At 44.9% G+C, this 16,646-nt stretch overlaps 1 protein-coding gene across 2 annotated transcripts in view; it reads left to right on the top strand.

Annotated features, from left to right (window-relative positions):
- Dci (Dodecenoyl-CoA delta-isomerase) overlaps nt 1-16,264 on the top strand; it is a 31,474-nt gene extending 15,210 nt beyond the window's left edge. For both annotated transcript variants that reach the window (XM_075668484.1, XM_075668483.1), the window contains exons 4-8: nt 721-1,106; nt 4,695-4,815; nt 6,630-6,719; nt 7,409-7,552; nt 15,292-16,264. In XM_075668484.1, the coding sequence (XP_075524599.1) occupies nt 721-1,106; nt 4,695-4,815; nt 6,630-6,719; nt 7,409-7,552; nt 15,292-15,447 (897 nt within the window). In that variant the 3' untranslated portion in view covers nt 15,448-16,264. The remainder of the gene's footprint in view (nt 1-720; nt 1,107-4,694; nt 4,816-6,629; nt 6,720-7,408; nt 7,553-15,291) is intronic.
- Nucleotides 16,265-16,646: the final 382 nt, after the last annotated feature.

Genomic DNA, 16,646 nt, shown 5'->3' on the forward strand with positions numbered 1-16,646 from the left:
GTGCGGAATTTTTTGTTTAAAATGGAAGTTTGCCATTCACTTTATCTTCCAGCAATCAAGCCTATTACCACACAATAAATGAAAATGGTGTTCCTAAAGAATACCTAATCAGTCTAATTTGATTTAGTGTTTCTTTCTAGCCCTTTAATGACGGCACATATGAATACTAAATATACTTTTATTTTTGAATGTGCAAAACACATCGAGGATAAGCATAATTAATGAAAAGAAAAATATCTTTTGCTGGAGGTTTTTTTAGCAATTGGGTGCAACCACCTGGCAGAAAACTGGAAGTAGGCTTCACCGTAAGCCACCTATAGCTCTCTTTGAAACTTGTACAGGCAACTCTTGTCATGTGCATACCGTAGGTGTACATTTCATTTGCTTTACGTCATGTTTATGACACCGCTGCGGCAAAGCTCTGGCATCGGTCTGTCTCTTTGACCATGCTTTCAGAAGAAAGTGAGTTGCTTGCAAAACTTCTTTCTCCTCCTCTGCTGCTGCTCTAAACCAACAAATGATGCTCACTGCCTGTCATTCAGTGTTGGCCAAAGAGGTTCAGCCTGTAACTCCCTACTCAGTACTGAAAATTGGCAAGAAAACAATGTTTTTATGGTGTTGCTTTGGCAACACTCGTCATTAAAGGGGTGGTGTTATTTAAACCCTATAAAATAATTTCATCTATGTTATTAAGACATGATGTGCCTTGTTTCTTGACAGGAAAAGGCTCAAGCCGAGTATGCCTCGATCGTCGACAAGCTCGGTGGGGGCGCCCAGAATCCTAGCACCAGCTCATCGAGTGCTAGTGGGTCTGTGCAGTCGCCATCTGCTGCCACAGGCGGTGACCTCACGTCGTGCGTCGAAGACAAAGGCTTCGTGGTCCGCTTCAACCGGCCGACCAAAAAGAACTCCATCACCCTTGAGATGTACGAAACGATGATCGGTTACCTCAAGGAGGCGGCCGAGCGAGACGACATCCACTACCTGGTGCTCACGGGCACGGGCGACTTCTTCTCGAGCGGCAATGACCTGGGCAACTTCATGAACAGGCTTAAGACGGGTCTGCCACCAGACGTGCTTGCCAAGGAGGCGGCCGAACTTGTCCGGTATGTGACGAGACATGGCAAATCAGTTCAGCCCACCTTGGAAGCTTAGTGGCTATGGCGTTCAGCCGTTAAAGGGACACTAAAGCGAAACAATAAATCAGTTTAGACTTATGAAGCATTGTTTGAGAACCCTGCAGGCAGTCATATCAAAAAAATTGTTTGATTATTAGATGAGAAAATGAAGGTCCAAGTATCAGTATTTGAATTTCACGCCGAAACTCCAGCGCCTGTACGTCAGCGTGATGTCAGGGATTCCAAAGCATGTTTTCGCATTTGGGCCGTGTTGGCTGAATAAAGGTTCCCGAAACTGGCCATGTTTAATATTTGGTTCCTTTAGAGCACGATGTAGTCAATCTGTACCACTATATATAGTTAGTAAGCCCTAGAAGCTGCCATCAAAATCCAAGACGTCACAGCCCCCAGGTGCGGGAACTTAAGTAGGCATCGCTACCTGTATTTCGTTCTTGCGCTTTTTCTGTCTTACCAAATGTCCTATCGTTGTAAGAGTGGTGTTTTTGGTGTGGTAGAATGGTAATTTACTGATGCAGAAGAAATCATTTTTCACTTTAGTGTCCCTTTAAGTTCAAGGTCACTGGTTCAGTCCTGGCCATGGCAGCCACATGTTGAAGGAGGTGGAATGCAAAAACAATCGTTTGCCTTGATTTAGGTGCACGAACCACAGAGGGTCAAAGTTAATCCGGAGTTTCCCACTACAGCGTGCCTCATAATTGCACTGTGGATTAAATCCTGGCATTTAATTGTTTAATTAAATCAGTTTTACAGAAGCCTGGAAAGTGGAGGAATCTTCATGAAAGGGAAAATTCTTTTGGGAAGATTCATCCCAAGCAGGAGAAACTCGTATAAGTTTTGTTTGTAGCTTCGTGCTGTAGTGAGTTGATGAGAAGATAGGGATAGATAGTGACAAGATATTGAAAGATTTACTGTTGACTAGATATAGTTCTGTCACTGCTTTCGATGCTGACAACCCTTCTGTAGATAAAGATGAAGTGTAAAATGCGGTTCGAATGAACTATGACACCATCTTGCTTCCTGCTTTGCCTGTGTGACTGCATGTAAATTGTAAATACAGAAAACGTTCATTAACTCAAACTGTGATATCTTGAAATATCTGTTAAGTCGGAATTGTTTTCCAGCCATGGTGTCATCCCATGTGTATTTCACCCCTTATCTCAAGAAAGTCTTGCACTGGACTACAAATATCTCGAAATCGTGACTTCTAATATACCAAGCAGAAAGCAACAGGGCAGCATCGGCAGCATCATTTGCACTTGTTGGCAGGTATCCAGCAGAGCCGGATGCTACGCCTAACCATGCTCCCTGCTTATCTTTCCCCCCTCATCCTATCACCTCTCATGTGTTTTGCTTGGCTGCTTGCTCCCACTTTGTTGTGGCCTCATGCAGCAACTGTGAGCTGAAGTCTCCTTTCTTTTTTTCACTCATTTACGATCCTGTCAGTGATGCATCAATGTGGTCACAGCGTGTTAATCAGAACCTTGAGCAAGATGACCAGCACTTTTAAGCAGGCATGATCAGCCCACCCGCTGTGCTCGAAAGAAGCTGGCATGCGAGCCCATAGCGTTTTAGCGAGATCGCACCTTCACAGGGGTGCTTGCTTCACACTTGCGCAATGGTGGGGTGTAAATGCCACTTCACCTGTGAGCTTCTTGTCCCGAATTCATTGCGGCCCTATCAAAAAGTGTCATTTGGCACATATCCAGTAATCTTGCACGACCATATAAAGAACATGTTTCATATATTCTCTCATATGATCTATTTGCAACTACAGTTGCACATAGTTGTATATAGGCATATACCCTAATCAGTACATTTCCTAATGTTCTGGCACAAAGTAATGTGGTTTTAGACACCTATATAGGCACTAAAGCTGTCCTTTAGGGCATATATAGGCACCTAATGCTGTACTTTAGAGATGTATAGGCTCAATTATCAAGATCTACTGTGCATCTGAGGATACATTATGATTTTCTGAGGAACACCAGCCCATTAGACCCCTTTTTTATTAATTTCATTTTATTTTCCCCAATAAAACAGGAGGAGGCAAGTTGCATAGATTACAAGATTTTCCTGAAGCTTAGTATGGCTAGACACTACATAAAAGTTGCGAAAACAGTGATAAAGAAGCACCATCCCAATATTTTCGGCTTGAATGTTGTGCTTTTTTTTTACTAAGTACAGTAAATCTCCATTAATTTTACTCTGTTTAATTGGGTTTTTGACTCAATTTAATGCCTATTGAATGTCTCTGCCAGCACCCATGCATTTCTGTAGGCCCAAACTTTCGTTATTTCAATCCGAAAACTGGCCTTTACCAGATAAGTCGAACTTGAATAGTCGACATACATGTGCCTGGCCCCTACTGTGGCCCCAATAGTGACTCCTTTACAGTCTCAGCAGAGCTTAGGGGACAACGAATGTGTTGAACAAGTGTTGAAAATGATTATTTTCAGACTGCCCTAGGAAGATCTTCTAGCAATAACAGTAGCTCACAATGTCTCATTACGGTGTATACCCAATTCTAATGTGCACGTGCACCTTCTTTCTTTTTAAGAAAATTGAGCCAAGAAGTTCATTCAGGCATTTCTGTGATTTGCCGTATAACATGTCTGTATTGCGGTGAAGCTGACTTTGGAAAACCGGTTGCCATTATGCAAAATGAATGTGCATAAGAGCTTTGATGTTATCTCTACGTTAGTTTTCTACTTTGAACACACAAAAAGTGGCCGCGCACATTTGATTCGGAAGCATGTTAGAATCGGGCAAATACTGCCAAATGAATTAGTGCTGTCTTGACGTTTTTCCTGCATTTTGTTTAATTCAACCCACAGCATAATTTGGTCAATTTCGTCGGTCCCAACAGGGTTGATTTAACGAAATACTACTGTGTTAGTTCGTATGCAGAAAAGGAATGCTCAGCATCCACCGAATTTAGTGGTGCACACTTATACTTCGAAATGTTCAGCGAGTCAGTGTTCTCTGGAATTGCAGAATGGTCACCAGTCAGAAAAGTATCGAAAGCCCGGGATTTTTTGTCTTAGACAGATTTAAGTTTCAAACTAACTCTATCCGCAGCATGTCTGTTGAGGATGGTGGCAAACGTTGCATGAACGTCCAAAGTGAGCCCCACATTCCAAGTCAGAGTTGTGCCCGAGTTTATATTAAGTTTATGAATGATGTTGATACGTTGAATAGGCACGATTAGTACACGAAAAAAAATAGAAAATTTGCTTAAATTTCTGCTCTCAACTTATGAGTAACATCATAAGTTATTCTTTCTTCATGCTTTGTTGAGTGCTTCTTCGTAATTTTGCTAATAATTTTTAAATGTTCATAACCGTTCTAAGCAGTTACTTCTGTTTTGCTTCCATTAAAAACATCAGTAATTAGGCTGCAACTTGATGTACAACAGTATATATTGCCACTAATAGATTTTTTAAATATTATTAAACATGCAACACTCAAGATGTGCTCGTTTCCAGCACTAAGAGAAGTGTTAGTGCCCAAATTTGCTCTCAGTGCCCAAAGGACTCTTATACATTTGTTTTACAGCCGTTACGTCGCTGCTTTCATCAACTTCCCCAAGCCGGCTGTGGCCCTAGTCAACGGCCCTTCCATAGGCGTTTCCTGCACAGTCCTTGGTCTCTTTGACTTCATTTATGCCTCTGACAAAGTAAGACTCAACATGCCCTACCTAACAGTTCTCACACGATGTTTGAATTTTGTGCTGCTTTACACATTCTGCACGTACGTTGCGAACATGGGTTACTCTGAACTCCGTTTTATATTACAGTGCGCAGGGTATATAACAACAGGTACTGTAGAAAGATGTATGAAACAGTGATTTAAATAACTACAGTATAAAGTTGTGGCTGCATGCAGTTTCACTTACCTCAACATGAGAGTATGGTTCCGGCATTGCCAGTCAAAACTGCAGCATGCCAGAAAATTGATTATCACTTAAGCCATGTTACAGTGGCACTACGTATCGAAAAATGGAATTGGTGCTGTTAAGCGCACATTTAATGGATGCGCTCTCATGCCCAATTTGAGTTGCAACACAGGATTTCATGGCCCAAGAGGCTTCAAAACTGCATATGGTGGCAGTGACATATAAAGAATTAACCAAATGCCAATAATCAGAGAGATGTTTATTTTTAAAAAAACATTTTCATACCTCAGGTGCTGCTGCGCAATTTCGGAGCTACTTCCAAGCCATGGGCTCCCATGTTACAATTTTTGTTGAGCACCATGGTACAATGGCAATAACAAAGGTTAGCATAAGTGGGAATCGACCAGAGCAGCCAAATCGCGATACGAGGCACTTCTGGAATAGGCAGAATGCGAGGGTGCTGGACTCTCCCCGTCTTTGGAGTGTGGCGATTGTTGGCAGTCATCTGCAACTGCATTCAAGGCAGTCGTCAACCTGCATTGCGATCTTCCCAGTCATGCTCATATGCTGGCCAGAAGTCATTCTTCCCAAGCCTACTGAAGCACCCTCGAGTGTGGGAAACGGGAAGGGCCCAGCACTCCTGCTATCGGTGCGTTGTCAGCTTCAGCACCGCGCATCACAATTTTGCTGCTGCTATTGCTGGTCGATTGTGCTAATCTTTTCCTGTTGCAACACTCTAAAAAAGTTGCATCCTTTGGGGTGTACATACCGTGTTCCCAAACAATCGTAACCTGCCTTGCATGACCTTTCTTGTTAAAGCTGCATGCCTGGTACTTCCAGGTCACAAATGGCAGTTTTCAAGGAGGAAAATGCAAGCAAGATACATGACCATTATTGTTTTGTGACAAGATACGCACCAAAGGGTTTAAACTTGTTTTAGAGTGCACTGTACTCACGGCACAAACTAATGTCCAAAAAAAAAAATGAAGCGCATTGTTTTCGTGCAGCATAACCAGAAGCAGTGGGCACACGCAGATTTACAATTGATTCTGATGTGTCGGGACCATTGCTTTGGACTCATCAGAATTGGCTATGACTCGTCACGTCCGTGTGTTGTAGCGCATGTTTTGTACTCTCCTTCTGTCCTTGTTTTTCGTGCTTTGATTGCAGTGTGTCGTCATGCCCATTGTTTTTTGTTAGGCACCACAATGTCCATGCCCTCGCTGTTTGCATTTCAGTTGCTCCTGATAGTACAGTGTCTCCCACTGTTTGTGAAAACACCTCATTACTACTCATTCTGATATATAGCTTCAATGTTTCTTCTACTTTGTGGAAAAAATTGTAACGTGATGCCTATGAGCACATGCCTGTATTGAAAAGAATATCTGCACACTATAATGCCAAATTCAGCCACTATGGGCATTTGAGGGCTGTAGTGTCCACACAGTTCGGTTCATGAGTGGGACTGAATTTCATGAACTGGTGCTCTGCATGGCATTTTTACTTGTTTATTATGTGATCTATCGGTGGTTGCTGTGGGAAAAATGTCATTTGCACTTACAAAGTTGTGTTCACGTTCCCCTTGCTGTTTGCAGGCTTTCTTTCACACACCATTCACGCTGCTCGGACTGAACCCTGAAGGCTGTTCTTCCTACACATTCCCAAGGGCCATGGGCGTGGCTAGAGTGAGTTCTTGTATGCACAATGGCAAGCCTTGAGTTGTAAAAAGCAAGTGAATGCAGCAGAGTAAAAAACAGCAATTGCACATTTGTACCATTGGGGCAACAGCTGTCTCTTTGGTATGTGCTACAGACTACAGAGGACCAGTGGTGCCAGTGTCATGAGCCAGTCTTCTCCTTTTCCTTGCAATGGCTGTGTTGTCGATTGGACAGTAGTTGAAGTTATCACTGCTGACAGCTACTGCTTAAGGGCTGCTGTTATGGTTGCCTTTCAGTGGACCTTCAATGGTAAATGAATGCAAAGACAGCTGCTGTGCTGATTGTAGTCAATGCCCATGAAGATTTCTTCTTCTCCTTCCTTTCGTGTGAAGTAAAAATAGGCTGAATTAAAATTGCAACGATATAGCAGTAGCAGAGTCTCGTAGCTCCTGCTGCTGCAATTAATTCCGACACATGAAAAGGATTTGTGATGTGACTGTGTGACTACATGATAGTGTAATGTGCATCTTAACCCAGAATCTGAAAGAGTACCAGCCAGAAAAATTAGTAAATGTACAGTCTTGTGTGCTTTACTTAAACTCTATTACGAAGCTTTATGTACAGTCAGCTTAAGCAGAGAACAGTACATTTGCCAGGCTGTCAGCCGGCCGTGTGACATACTGCTGATTACAATGCCTGGGGACTTGTATATGCAGGCCAACAGGGTACTGATGCTGAATCAGCAACTCAGTGCACAGGAGGCCAAGTCGTGCGGCTTTATCACTGATGTGTTTCCACATGCCACCTTTCATGAAGAGACCAAGAAGAGGCTTCAGGAGCTTGCCAAGCTTCCACCCAAAGTATGTGTCTATCTGAAACTAAGCAACTAGTTTGTGTCGTTAAATGATGTCTCCTTCTGTCTGCAACTCGACTTCTGTATGTTCCAAGCTCATGTTGCTTCGGCTACAATAACTACAGTTCACAGCAAAAAGTGCCCGATGGTCTTATCTCGAAAGCAGCCAGGCTTGCTTCAACAAGGAGGCACTACTTTTCTGGAAGCACTGCAAGGAAATTGAATAAGGCTCGGCTAGTCTTCACAGCATGGTAGGAGTTCATACAAGAGAAGACTGCAGTTGAGACGCAAGGCATGTTTCGAGGTGGTGCACTCTTGTCGTGTTCAGTCATTAGAGTGCAATTCTGGCCCTTCGCTGTAGCTCAGTGGCTATGTCATTGCATTGCCGAGCGTGAGGTTATAGGTTCGATTTCCATCTGGGGCAGCTGCATTCTGATGGGGGCGGAATGCAAAAGCAATCGTGTACTGCACTTTGCGCGCGCGTTAAAGAACCCATGGTGGGGAAAACTAACTTAACCCGAAGCCCTCCTGTATCCCTTGCAACCCACTGTACAGTGTCAATACGTTAAACTCCGCAATTTCTAGCGGTACACTTTTGTGCCACCCTTTTGTTGTGCTTACTCATTACAAAATTTGCAGTAGAACTGGGAGGTGGGGGAGTTGGCATTGATTCATTTCCGAACTACAGCACACACAAAAGATGACAGGCATAGGTGGATTGAACAAAGTGCTGATTCACAAGTCAATTTATCAATTTTAGGAACAGCATTGCCTGTACAGTCAAACTTCAATATAGCAAAAGTAGTACTTGCAGCAGAAAGCTTTGCTAAATTGTGAATTTTGTTAATTTGAGGTTTTAATGTTTCAGCAGTAAAAACTTTAAAAATTCCCAGAGCATTCCGGGTGGGTTGTATCTTGTTAGTAAGCACTTATAAAGAAGTCGCACGAAGGTCAGGTTGTAATTGTGTGGTTGTAAGCGCTAACATGTGCGGCGCAGATCACATTGAGAGCAATGCATCAGCATGGCTCACGGAATCTGAGATTTGCACTCGTTGCATTGCACGGCACTGTAAATCTTGGACGCCATGGCTGACCGTGCTTAGTGTCCACAGGCGGCACCCACAAATTAAGAACAAAAGTGTAAAACGATATGGATATTTGTCCTGAGCAAGAAAAAAAGAAAAAAAAAGTCAGTTACGCTAGAAAGGTGGAGCATTGGTGGCATGATGGTGATAGAAGGGAGACAACTTCACAAAATAAGGTTCTTAGTTTTATAGGTGTCGCACGCTCAGGCAAACATTAACAGTCTCACTCTATGACCACAAACTCGCTGTTGCATTGCGAGCGAACGTTTGGCACCGTGTCTCGGAAACTTGAGATTACGTGACCAGCAACAACACTAGACCCGTGAGAACCCAATCTGCACCAAGGTTACAGATTGGCTTGGCCTTTGCATTTGCCGCGAAGATTACCGGAGATTAGCTCCGAGATACGGTGTGTGGGCTGCACATGGACGAGCACAAGGAACGGATGTGCAGAAGAGAGAGCAGAAAGAAGCGCTTGCTTGATCATGTTACCGCACGTTCACTCTCTCCCCATTTCCCATGTGCAGAAGTAATTGTCAGCTTGTGTGTTCCTCCGAGCACTGTGAGCTGCAGCGTGCCCTGCAGCCACCGCAAGTTGTTTACCAACGGGACCAATGGCGCAACGGTGTTTCCTGCCCACCGCATCCTGGCATGAGCGCTTTGACGGCATTTTCGCCACTCAAGCTTTCTACGCAGAAGGACGCTTGAAATAACTTTTGCCTCGTCCAACATCTTTTATAGTGTTCCACTAGATTTACTAACCGTACAGACTCCAAGTACTGCTTCAAATGGCCAAAAGCTTTGTTAAATCAAAACTGTGTCACGAAATTTGTGAAATCACAACAAGTCTATATACAGTTAAATCTCGATATAACAAACTTCAATATAACGAAATTCTCAAAATAACAAAGTATTTAACTTTTTGTGATATCTTGTCCATAGAACACCATTTACTTAGAACCTCAATCAAACAAAGTGAGTTTGTATGCGATTTCAATATAATGAAATTTCACTACCGCCACAAAGGAGTGCCAAGACAATAAATGGAAACTTCCACAGATGCTGATGGTCAGATGATTGAATCACAAGCAGCTGCTTGCAAACGCACCTTTCAAATTGCGCGCCACGCAACAAGAGTGACTGCTGACGTGCAGCCGCATCACGCTTCATACAAAGTCCAAGTCCGATACGATCCTATCGCGCCCCGCGCATGATGTACTTTAGGTGCTAATGAAAGTGTGCCAGGATGAGACAAGAAAGTTGGTGGCTTCGCAAGTACCACTTTCCCGCACGAGCAAAGAGAAAGAAGGGAGGGGAGTGAGCTCACGGTAACGCAATCAAGCGCACGCTAGCGGGCAGAGTTGGGGGCAAGTTGGTGCGCGTCTCGATTTCTGGCATGCGTCTAGGCCATGGCTGCGCATGGCTGTAAGCGTGACTGAGTGCATACACAGCACACACCCTACTTTAGAGGTAATCTGCCGCCTGTGCTAAGAGTGGGCGTGCCGAGACGGCATGGCACCATGTAAGCTGTCTTACTGCGAGTTTAGTATTGGAGGTTCCGTAATCTTGAGTTTCAGTGACCCACTGGAGCGAAAGGCAGACAAAGCATTCGCTCCCTGCTGCCGGCGCTTTTCGTGATAGCGTCGTCGCAGTGTGGGTGGCGCTATCAGCCGCAGGGCCGGAGTGCACGCGAAAGCGTGGATGACTTTGCTTAATTCATACTGCCTATGTGAACATATTGTCAACGTACATGGCGTTAAACCGTATTATTAGTCTCTGACTCCCAAATTTATCAAAATTAATTGTTTTCTCCTTCAAATTTGCATTTTTCGATTGCCCGATAATTCGAAAAATTCTGCGGCCCCTTTCCATGTTACCAAAATTGATCAACAACTGTGCTTATTTGCGTAAAAGGTCAAATTTCAATGAAACGAAATTTCGATATAATGAAGCAAAGTGCTGTTTTTTTGGACGTCGTTATATTGAGGTTTAACTGTATATACATAGTTTTTGATGGAACTAAGATTGGCAAATGAAAATAGTTTGTTACGTCATGAATTTCTTTAAATCGAGGTTCATTACATTGAAGTTGACTGTACTACATTGTGGGGTTCTCACCCATGCTCTTGGGACAAAGGAACAACAACACAGTCGTGCGAACAATCACAAGGGTATTTATTGCACCTTTCATAGACCAATGCCTGCTAGCCAAGTTGCTATCCACAAACCATGCCGATGGGCGCGCGACAAATCTAGGGAGTCCTACTCACCGCGACCAGATAGCGAGCAAATATGTTCGCCCCATGCTGGACACCAACACCTGGTCGTTCGCACGCGCGCAGTCGCGCGAACGGTGGCGAGTTTGAACGAGGCCTCGCAAGACGGTCTCGCAGAAGCGTGGATCGGTGCACGCGCGGAACATCCGCGCCGCTTGCCGAACCCGAGCCAAAGAGGAAGAGCCTTCTCCTTTTTTGCACCCAAGTAACCCCGCTGTTAGGTAGTGTTAGCAGAGCCACACTCGCGCCATCTCTCGCAGTGCGCTTAACCACACTGACTGCCGCTGGCACCTAGCCACGCGGCGAAGCCAGATTACAGGAGACGGGAGTTATGCGGGAAAACATCAGGGGACGCGTGAGAGTCTCGCATCCGCACATCCCCCCAACCTGAAATCACTGCATATTCCAGCGAAACATGTCACATGGTCTAACATAAATGCGTGCTTCGCGAACAAGGTAGTACATGCAACAATGGCCGCCCCAAGGAAATGTCCACACGCTGTCCATAACATGCGAGCCGACATTGTCCATGGGTACACCGCTAGTGTCCGCTGGTCACAGCAGCAGCTCTGAAGACTGGACACGATTCAAGGCCAGGACTCCGAAAATGGCGACACAGTAGTCGGTACGAGCAAGCGTTGCTCGAGCAGGCACTGAGCTGGCGGTCACCAAAAGCTAGTGCGGCTCTCGCCAGCAGGGCCGCACTAGCTTTTGGTGACCGCCGGCTCTTTTCTCCGCCGCCGAGGGTTGCGAGCTGGATACAGGCGGCCGCCAAAGTCGCTGCAGCAAACTGGCCACAGCATCACCATTGCCCAGGGTGGCTCGATCGTAGTCCAGGGCAGCAGCGCAAATGATGTGCAGGTGGCAGCAAACCAGGGTTGACTCCACTCACGTTGCGTACACTTAATGCACTCGGCAAACACTAAAGTAGTGCAAGGGAGAGTGCAAGGGAGAGGAATTCTGCATGCGCATCGCCCACGTGGTACGATTTTCAACTCTGCTAGCAAAAGATCGGGCGGCTACTCAGATGCTAAGTTCACGTGAATGAAGCTCGCTTCGTTGAGTCGAACGAGTAATTTCAATTCGTACAAGGCTAACTAGAATGAGGGAAGCAAAGTGCAACAGCTCAGTGCCACGGTCCACCAGGTTGTGTCCCTCCATGTGCAACAGGCAGCTTCGTAAAGCCTTAGGCCTAAAGCGTCGCTACCCTGACAACAACCGGCATCCAAAAAGCAACACCCAAAATGGGTGCAGAACTGGCAGCCGCGAGGAGACGTCAGCTCTGTCAGGTGGTCCTACCCCGCTTGGCGCACACAGCATCCGAGTTTACGGCGCCCACCGTCCCAGACGGTGTCAGAGCGCACGATGCCAAGCAGTAATACTAGACAGCCCATAGTGGCACCCGTGGCCCGCGGCCACCCGGCTCCCTGAGCCACGACTTCATCAGAGTCAAAGAGATAGAAGAAGCTATTTACATAACAGCCTCGGGCCACCTACAAGGCTTCCGTACTCACTTGCTTCAGGCTTGCCAATGCTCCGTGGGCGCTAAGCCTCACTCTCCCAGGATGTAGACCATGTGGCTCTCATACCAACGAATGTCATTTAAAAAAAACACTTGCGAAAAGGCTGAGCATGTTGAAAAGTTCAAACACACTACAGCCACCGTCGCCTCGCTCAAGAAAGCACGCCGCCGACTCTTGTGATCAAAATCCACACTTGCCCTACGCTTCGGTTCAAACAAAAGTCTCGAATGAAGCAAAACTTAAAAAATATAATCCGATGCCCCAAGAGGCCCACGTTGGGCAGCCAGATGTGGGGTTCTCACCCGTGCTCTTGGGACAAAGGAACGACAACACAGTAGTGCAAACAATCACAAGGGCATTTATTGCACCTTTCATGGACTAATGCCTGCTAACCGAGTTGCTATGCACAAAGCATGCCGATGGGCCCGCGACAAATCTAGAAAGTCCCGACTCACCGCGACCAGATAGCGAGCGAATATGTTCGCGCCATGCCGGACACCAACGCCTGGTCATTTGCGCGTAATTGGTCGCGCGAATGGTGGCGTGTTTGAACGAGGCCTCGCGAGACGGTCTCGCTGAAGCGTGGATCGGCGCACGCGCGGAACGTCCGCGCCGTTTGCCGAGCCCGAGCCAAAGAGGAAGAGCCTTCTCCTTTTGCGCCCAAGTAACCCCGCTGTTAGGTGGTGTTAGCAGTCACACTCACGCCATCTCTCGCAGTGAGCTTCAACCACACCGACTGCCGCTGACACAGCAAAGCCGGATTACAGGAGACGGGAGCTATGCGGGAAAACAACATATCAGGGGACGTGTGAGAGTCGCGCATCCCCACAACATACATTAAGAATAATTGTTGGTTAGATGGCCTTGCATTGTTAATGAGCAAAATTAGCTCGACGAAACTACAATACACACAGGAAGGGAAGATAAAGACAAGTGCTAATCATCAGCTGACTACATCAGTATACACCAATATGGCCATATGCAGAACAGTGTTTAATCAATCAATAAGAGTTAGAACTAACAGCAACGAACAAGAGGGGTACCCAGGTCACGTGGCATTTAGGAAAATAATTTTTTTGGCAGTATTCCAAACGTCTCGCTGGCACACATATAGGGGATTTTCTTTTATGTGAAACACCTCTGTGGTTTTGCATATTAGTTTATTTCTGTTTGAAAACAAAACTGAAGTGTCACAGAAAACCAGTTTTCGAGCCTTTACAATGATTAGCTAGATGCAAATACATCACTGAGGATTCTCTTTCGTAGCACAAACACAGTTTTTTTTCATCTTTTTTTTTTATTTTCTATTTTTTATTTCATTTTCATTTTTATTTTATTTCATTTATTTTATTTCATTTATTTTATTTCATTTTATTTATTTTCATTTTTTATTGCGGCTGTTTGAAAAAGTTGTTGCAGATTGTCAGAGGTGTTTAATACAACATTGTCATACCAGTGAGTAACATTCTTTCATCCTTGTGAAAAGTGATGCATGTATGGTACATCAACAAGCCTTCGTTCAGTGCCTTCTCTTGCTCCTAATTGACCCTTGTTGCTTTGCTGCAGGCCCTCAGCTATGTTGATTAATTTATCAGCTGCTCATTAAATAATGAGCTCCACAGTCTTGTCGGTTTTAGCCTAATTGTTTTATTGAAAATATTTCCACATAATTTGAGCAGTGCTGCCCTGAGGCAAGATATCGCAACTGTGTTTTGACATTCTCTGAATGTCTCAGGCGCTAGTGTAAGATGGGTGTAAGTGGTCTATGAACATATTCAGCAAGTAAATGTGAATTGGGTCTGAAGTTCTCTCACGAGGTTGGCGAATGGAATTAAGTACAATTTCTGGACTCGTCATTGCAGCTATGATCAGACCACACCTGCTAGATACCCTACTCATAGTATGAAAGCCCTATGTCAGTGGAACATATCTCGCACTACTAATCTGGATGTTCAAAGATTGTGAATAGCAGTATTGCCATGTCTTGCCTTAAGGCGACATTGTTTCATGTCATGTGGAATCACAGTTAACAAAATCTTTTTAAATCAAGTAACTAGACTAAAGTTGGCAGGATTTTCTGAGGCAGCAACAGAGGTTGTCTTAGGATTCCTTATGAATTTAGGGAAGCCTGGCAAACAAATCGAAAAGAGACACTGCCACAAGTGCTTACCCACAATAGAAAATTTATTCGAAAAAACATCTAAAATGCCGGAAGTACTGACTGCTTTTGCCGCAGCATATTTCGTATGTTTCGAGTTCTACTCAGTGTTTCAATTCATAACAGGTCTGTAATTCCTTGTTGAAGTGTCAGCCTTGTTACACACAGTGCACTGCTGGTGCACCTGCGCTTTCTCTTTTCATTGTTGACTAGTGTGTTTGGTGGGCCAATGTTATAAGGAGCACTTGATTTGCATTCCAGGCTGTAAAGCATGCTCAATTTTTGCATTGAAAGTACCACATAAATAGTTTCCCTTAAACGCAAGAAGTACTAAGTACACTTTAGAAAGTCTCTTTCAAAAATTAAATTCAGCACTAGTCATTGAGGCTTGGGACAACACAGACAGGAGAAGGGAGTAGACAACATGTGCCCCAACTCTCAGCTGGAGCAGCCAGGACGACAAAGCTGGTTGGTAGTCTTTCTGAGCTTTGCCTGAAATAGAGCTTTCATTGAAGATGGCTCCTTACATGCGCACCTTTTAGACAAATTTGTACACCTTGTTTCAGCTACTTGTCTAAAACTTCTCTTAACCTTTCTGATAGTCAAGTACTTTACACTTGCCTTTGTTTGAACATCAGTCATCTGTTCCCTTTTGTATGAGCACTCCTGCACATGCTGACAGCTCCCATTTCTCTGCTGTTCAGTCTTTGCAGTATTCAAAGGCACTGGTTCGTGACCCCATCTGGGCTGACCTGCACAAGGCCAACGACAAGGAGTGTGATCGCCTCACAGAGCGCTTCGTCTCGCAGGAGGCAATGCAAGCCGTCATGAACTTCTTCAAGGACAAGGGGAAGCTTTGAACCATGCAGCAGCGCATGTTAGAAGTTGCATTTGCTATCTCTGAGGTCTCCATTCAGCCTTGTGCAATGCCAACTGTGAATTTTTTTTTTCCGGTGAACCTTAGAGGGCTGAGTGCTGTGGATCTTAGCAGTTCTTTGGGCCACATTTTTCTTACACAAACGAATTTTGGTCCGACAGTTAGTGCTACTTGGGTTATTTCAGTTTGAAGAACTAAACATTTTGCGTAACATCAAGAGCATAGGGCTCACTTCTTTTTTCCTTCAAGTGTACTTTACAAATAACTGTACCTCAAGCTGAAAAGATGGCATTGGACAAAAAAAAATCCCGACAAGCATTCTACAGCATTCAGGTGACAACGCAAACACAATGGGCGCGCTCCTCAGTATGGCTGGGGTTCTACTTACTAGAAAAAGCAACCGTCCAGGTTGAAGCAGTATAGAATGCCTCACAGTCACTTGCAGTTGTGGAGCCTGATGTGACTAGTTGAGAATGTTTTTACAACTTTGGCAGTATTTTACACACTGTTAATAAGATTTTCGGGCATACTGTGGCAATGCAAAGTTAATTCATCATGTGCAACAGTGATGACAACTTGAAAAGTATCGTTTGATGTGGGGCCTGGTCCACAATTTTCACTGTTGAATATAGATGGTTGATTACAGCACTCATTTTGGTGCCTACATCTCTGTCTGTGTTGCTATCACTGGAGCATCGAACTTGTGTAAACTTTCTTTCCTGTTCTCTTCACCTGGTGCATGCAGGCTGTCATGCTCACTTGAATGTTGCAGTTTCAGATAAAATGTCATATTTTTTTTACTCTGTTTTCTGTCTCTCTGGTGTAGCTTTATGATCTCAATGTTCGAGTGTAGCAGAAGGTTATTAAAGTAATTGTAATTTTAGAGCGCAGCATTTAGGTGCCCATTCCTGGGTTGAGCGTCGACGGCGGTGTAACCGTGTGAACGCGCATGTTCTTGTTCCCTAGTGAAATGGCACAACCCACTCTAGGTGATTGGGCATGTGCCACTGCTTGCACCTTCGTCGTCATCGTCGTCTTCCAAAGCTGGTTCTTGAGCTTCCCTACCCTCCCCCCTTTCCTACCCTACCCTCCCCAGCCCCCCCCCCTCCCCCCCCTGAGTGATGGGAGACCTTGTTGTCCAGCCCCGACCTACCGACCCAGCTCGCGCTGGCGGCTAGGGAC

This window comes from Dermacentor variabilis, chromosome 9 (genome assembly GCF_050947875.1).
Source record: "Dermacentor variabilis isolate Ectoservices chromosome 9, ASM5094787v1, whole genome shotgun sequence".
Classification (NCBI taxonomy): domain Eukaryota; kingdom Metazoa; phylum Arthropoda; class Arachnida; order Ixodida; family Ixodidae; genus Dermacentor; species Dermacentor variabilis.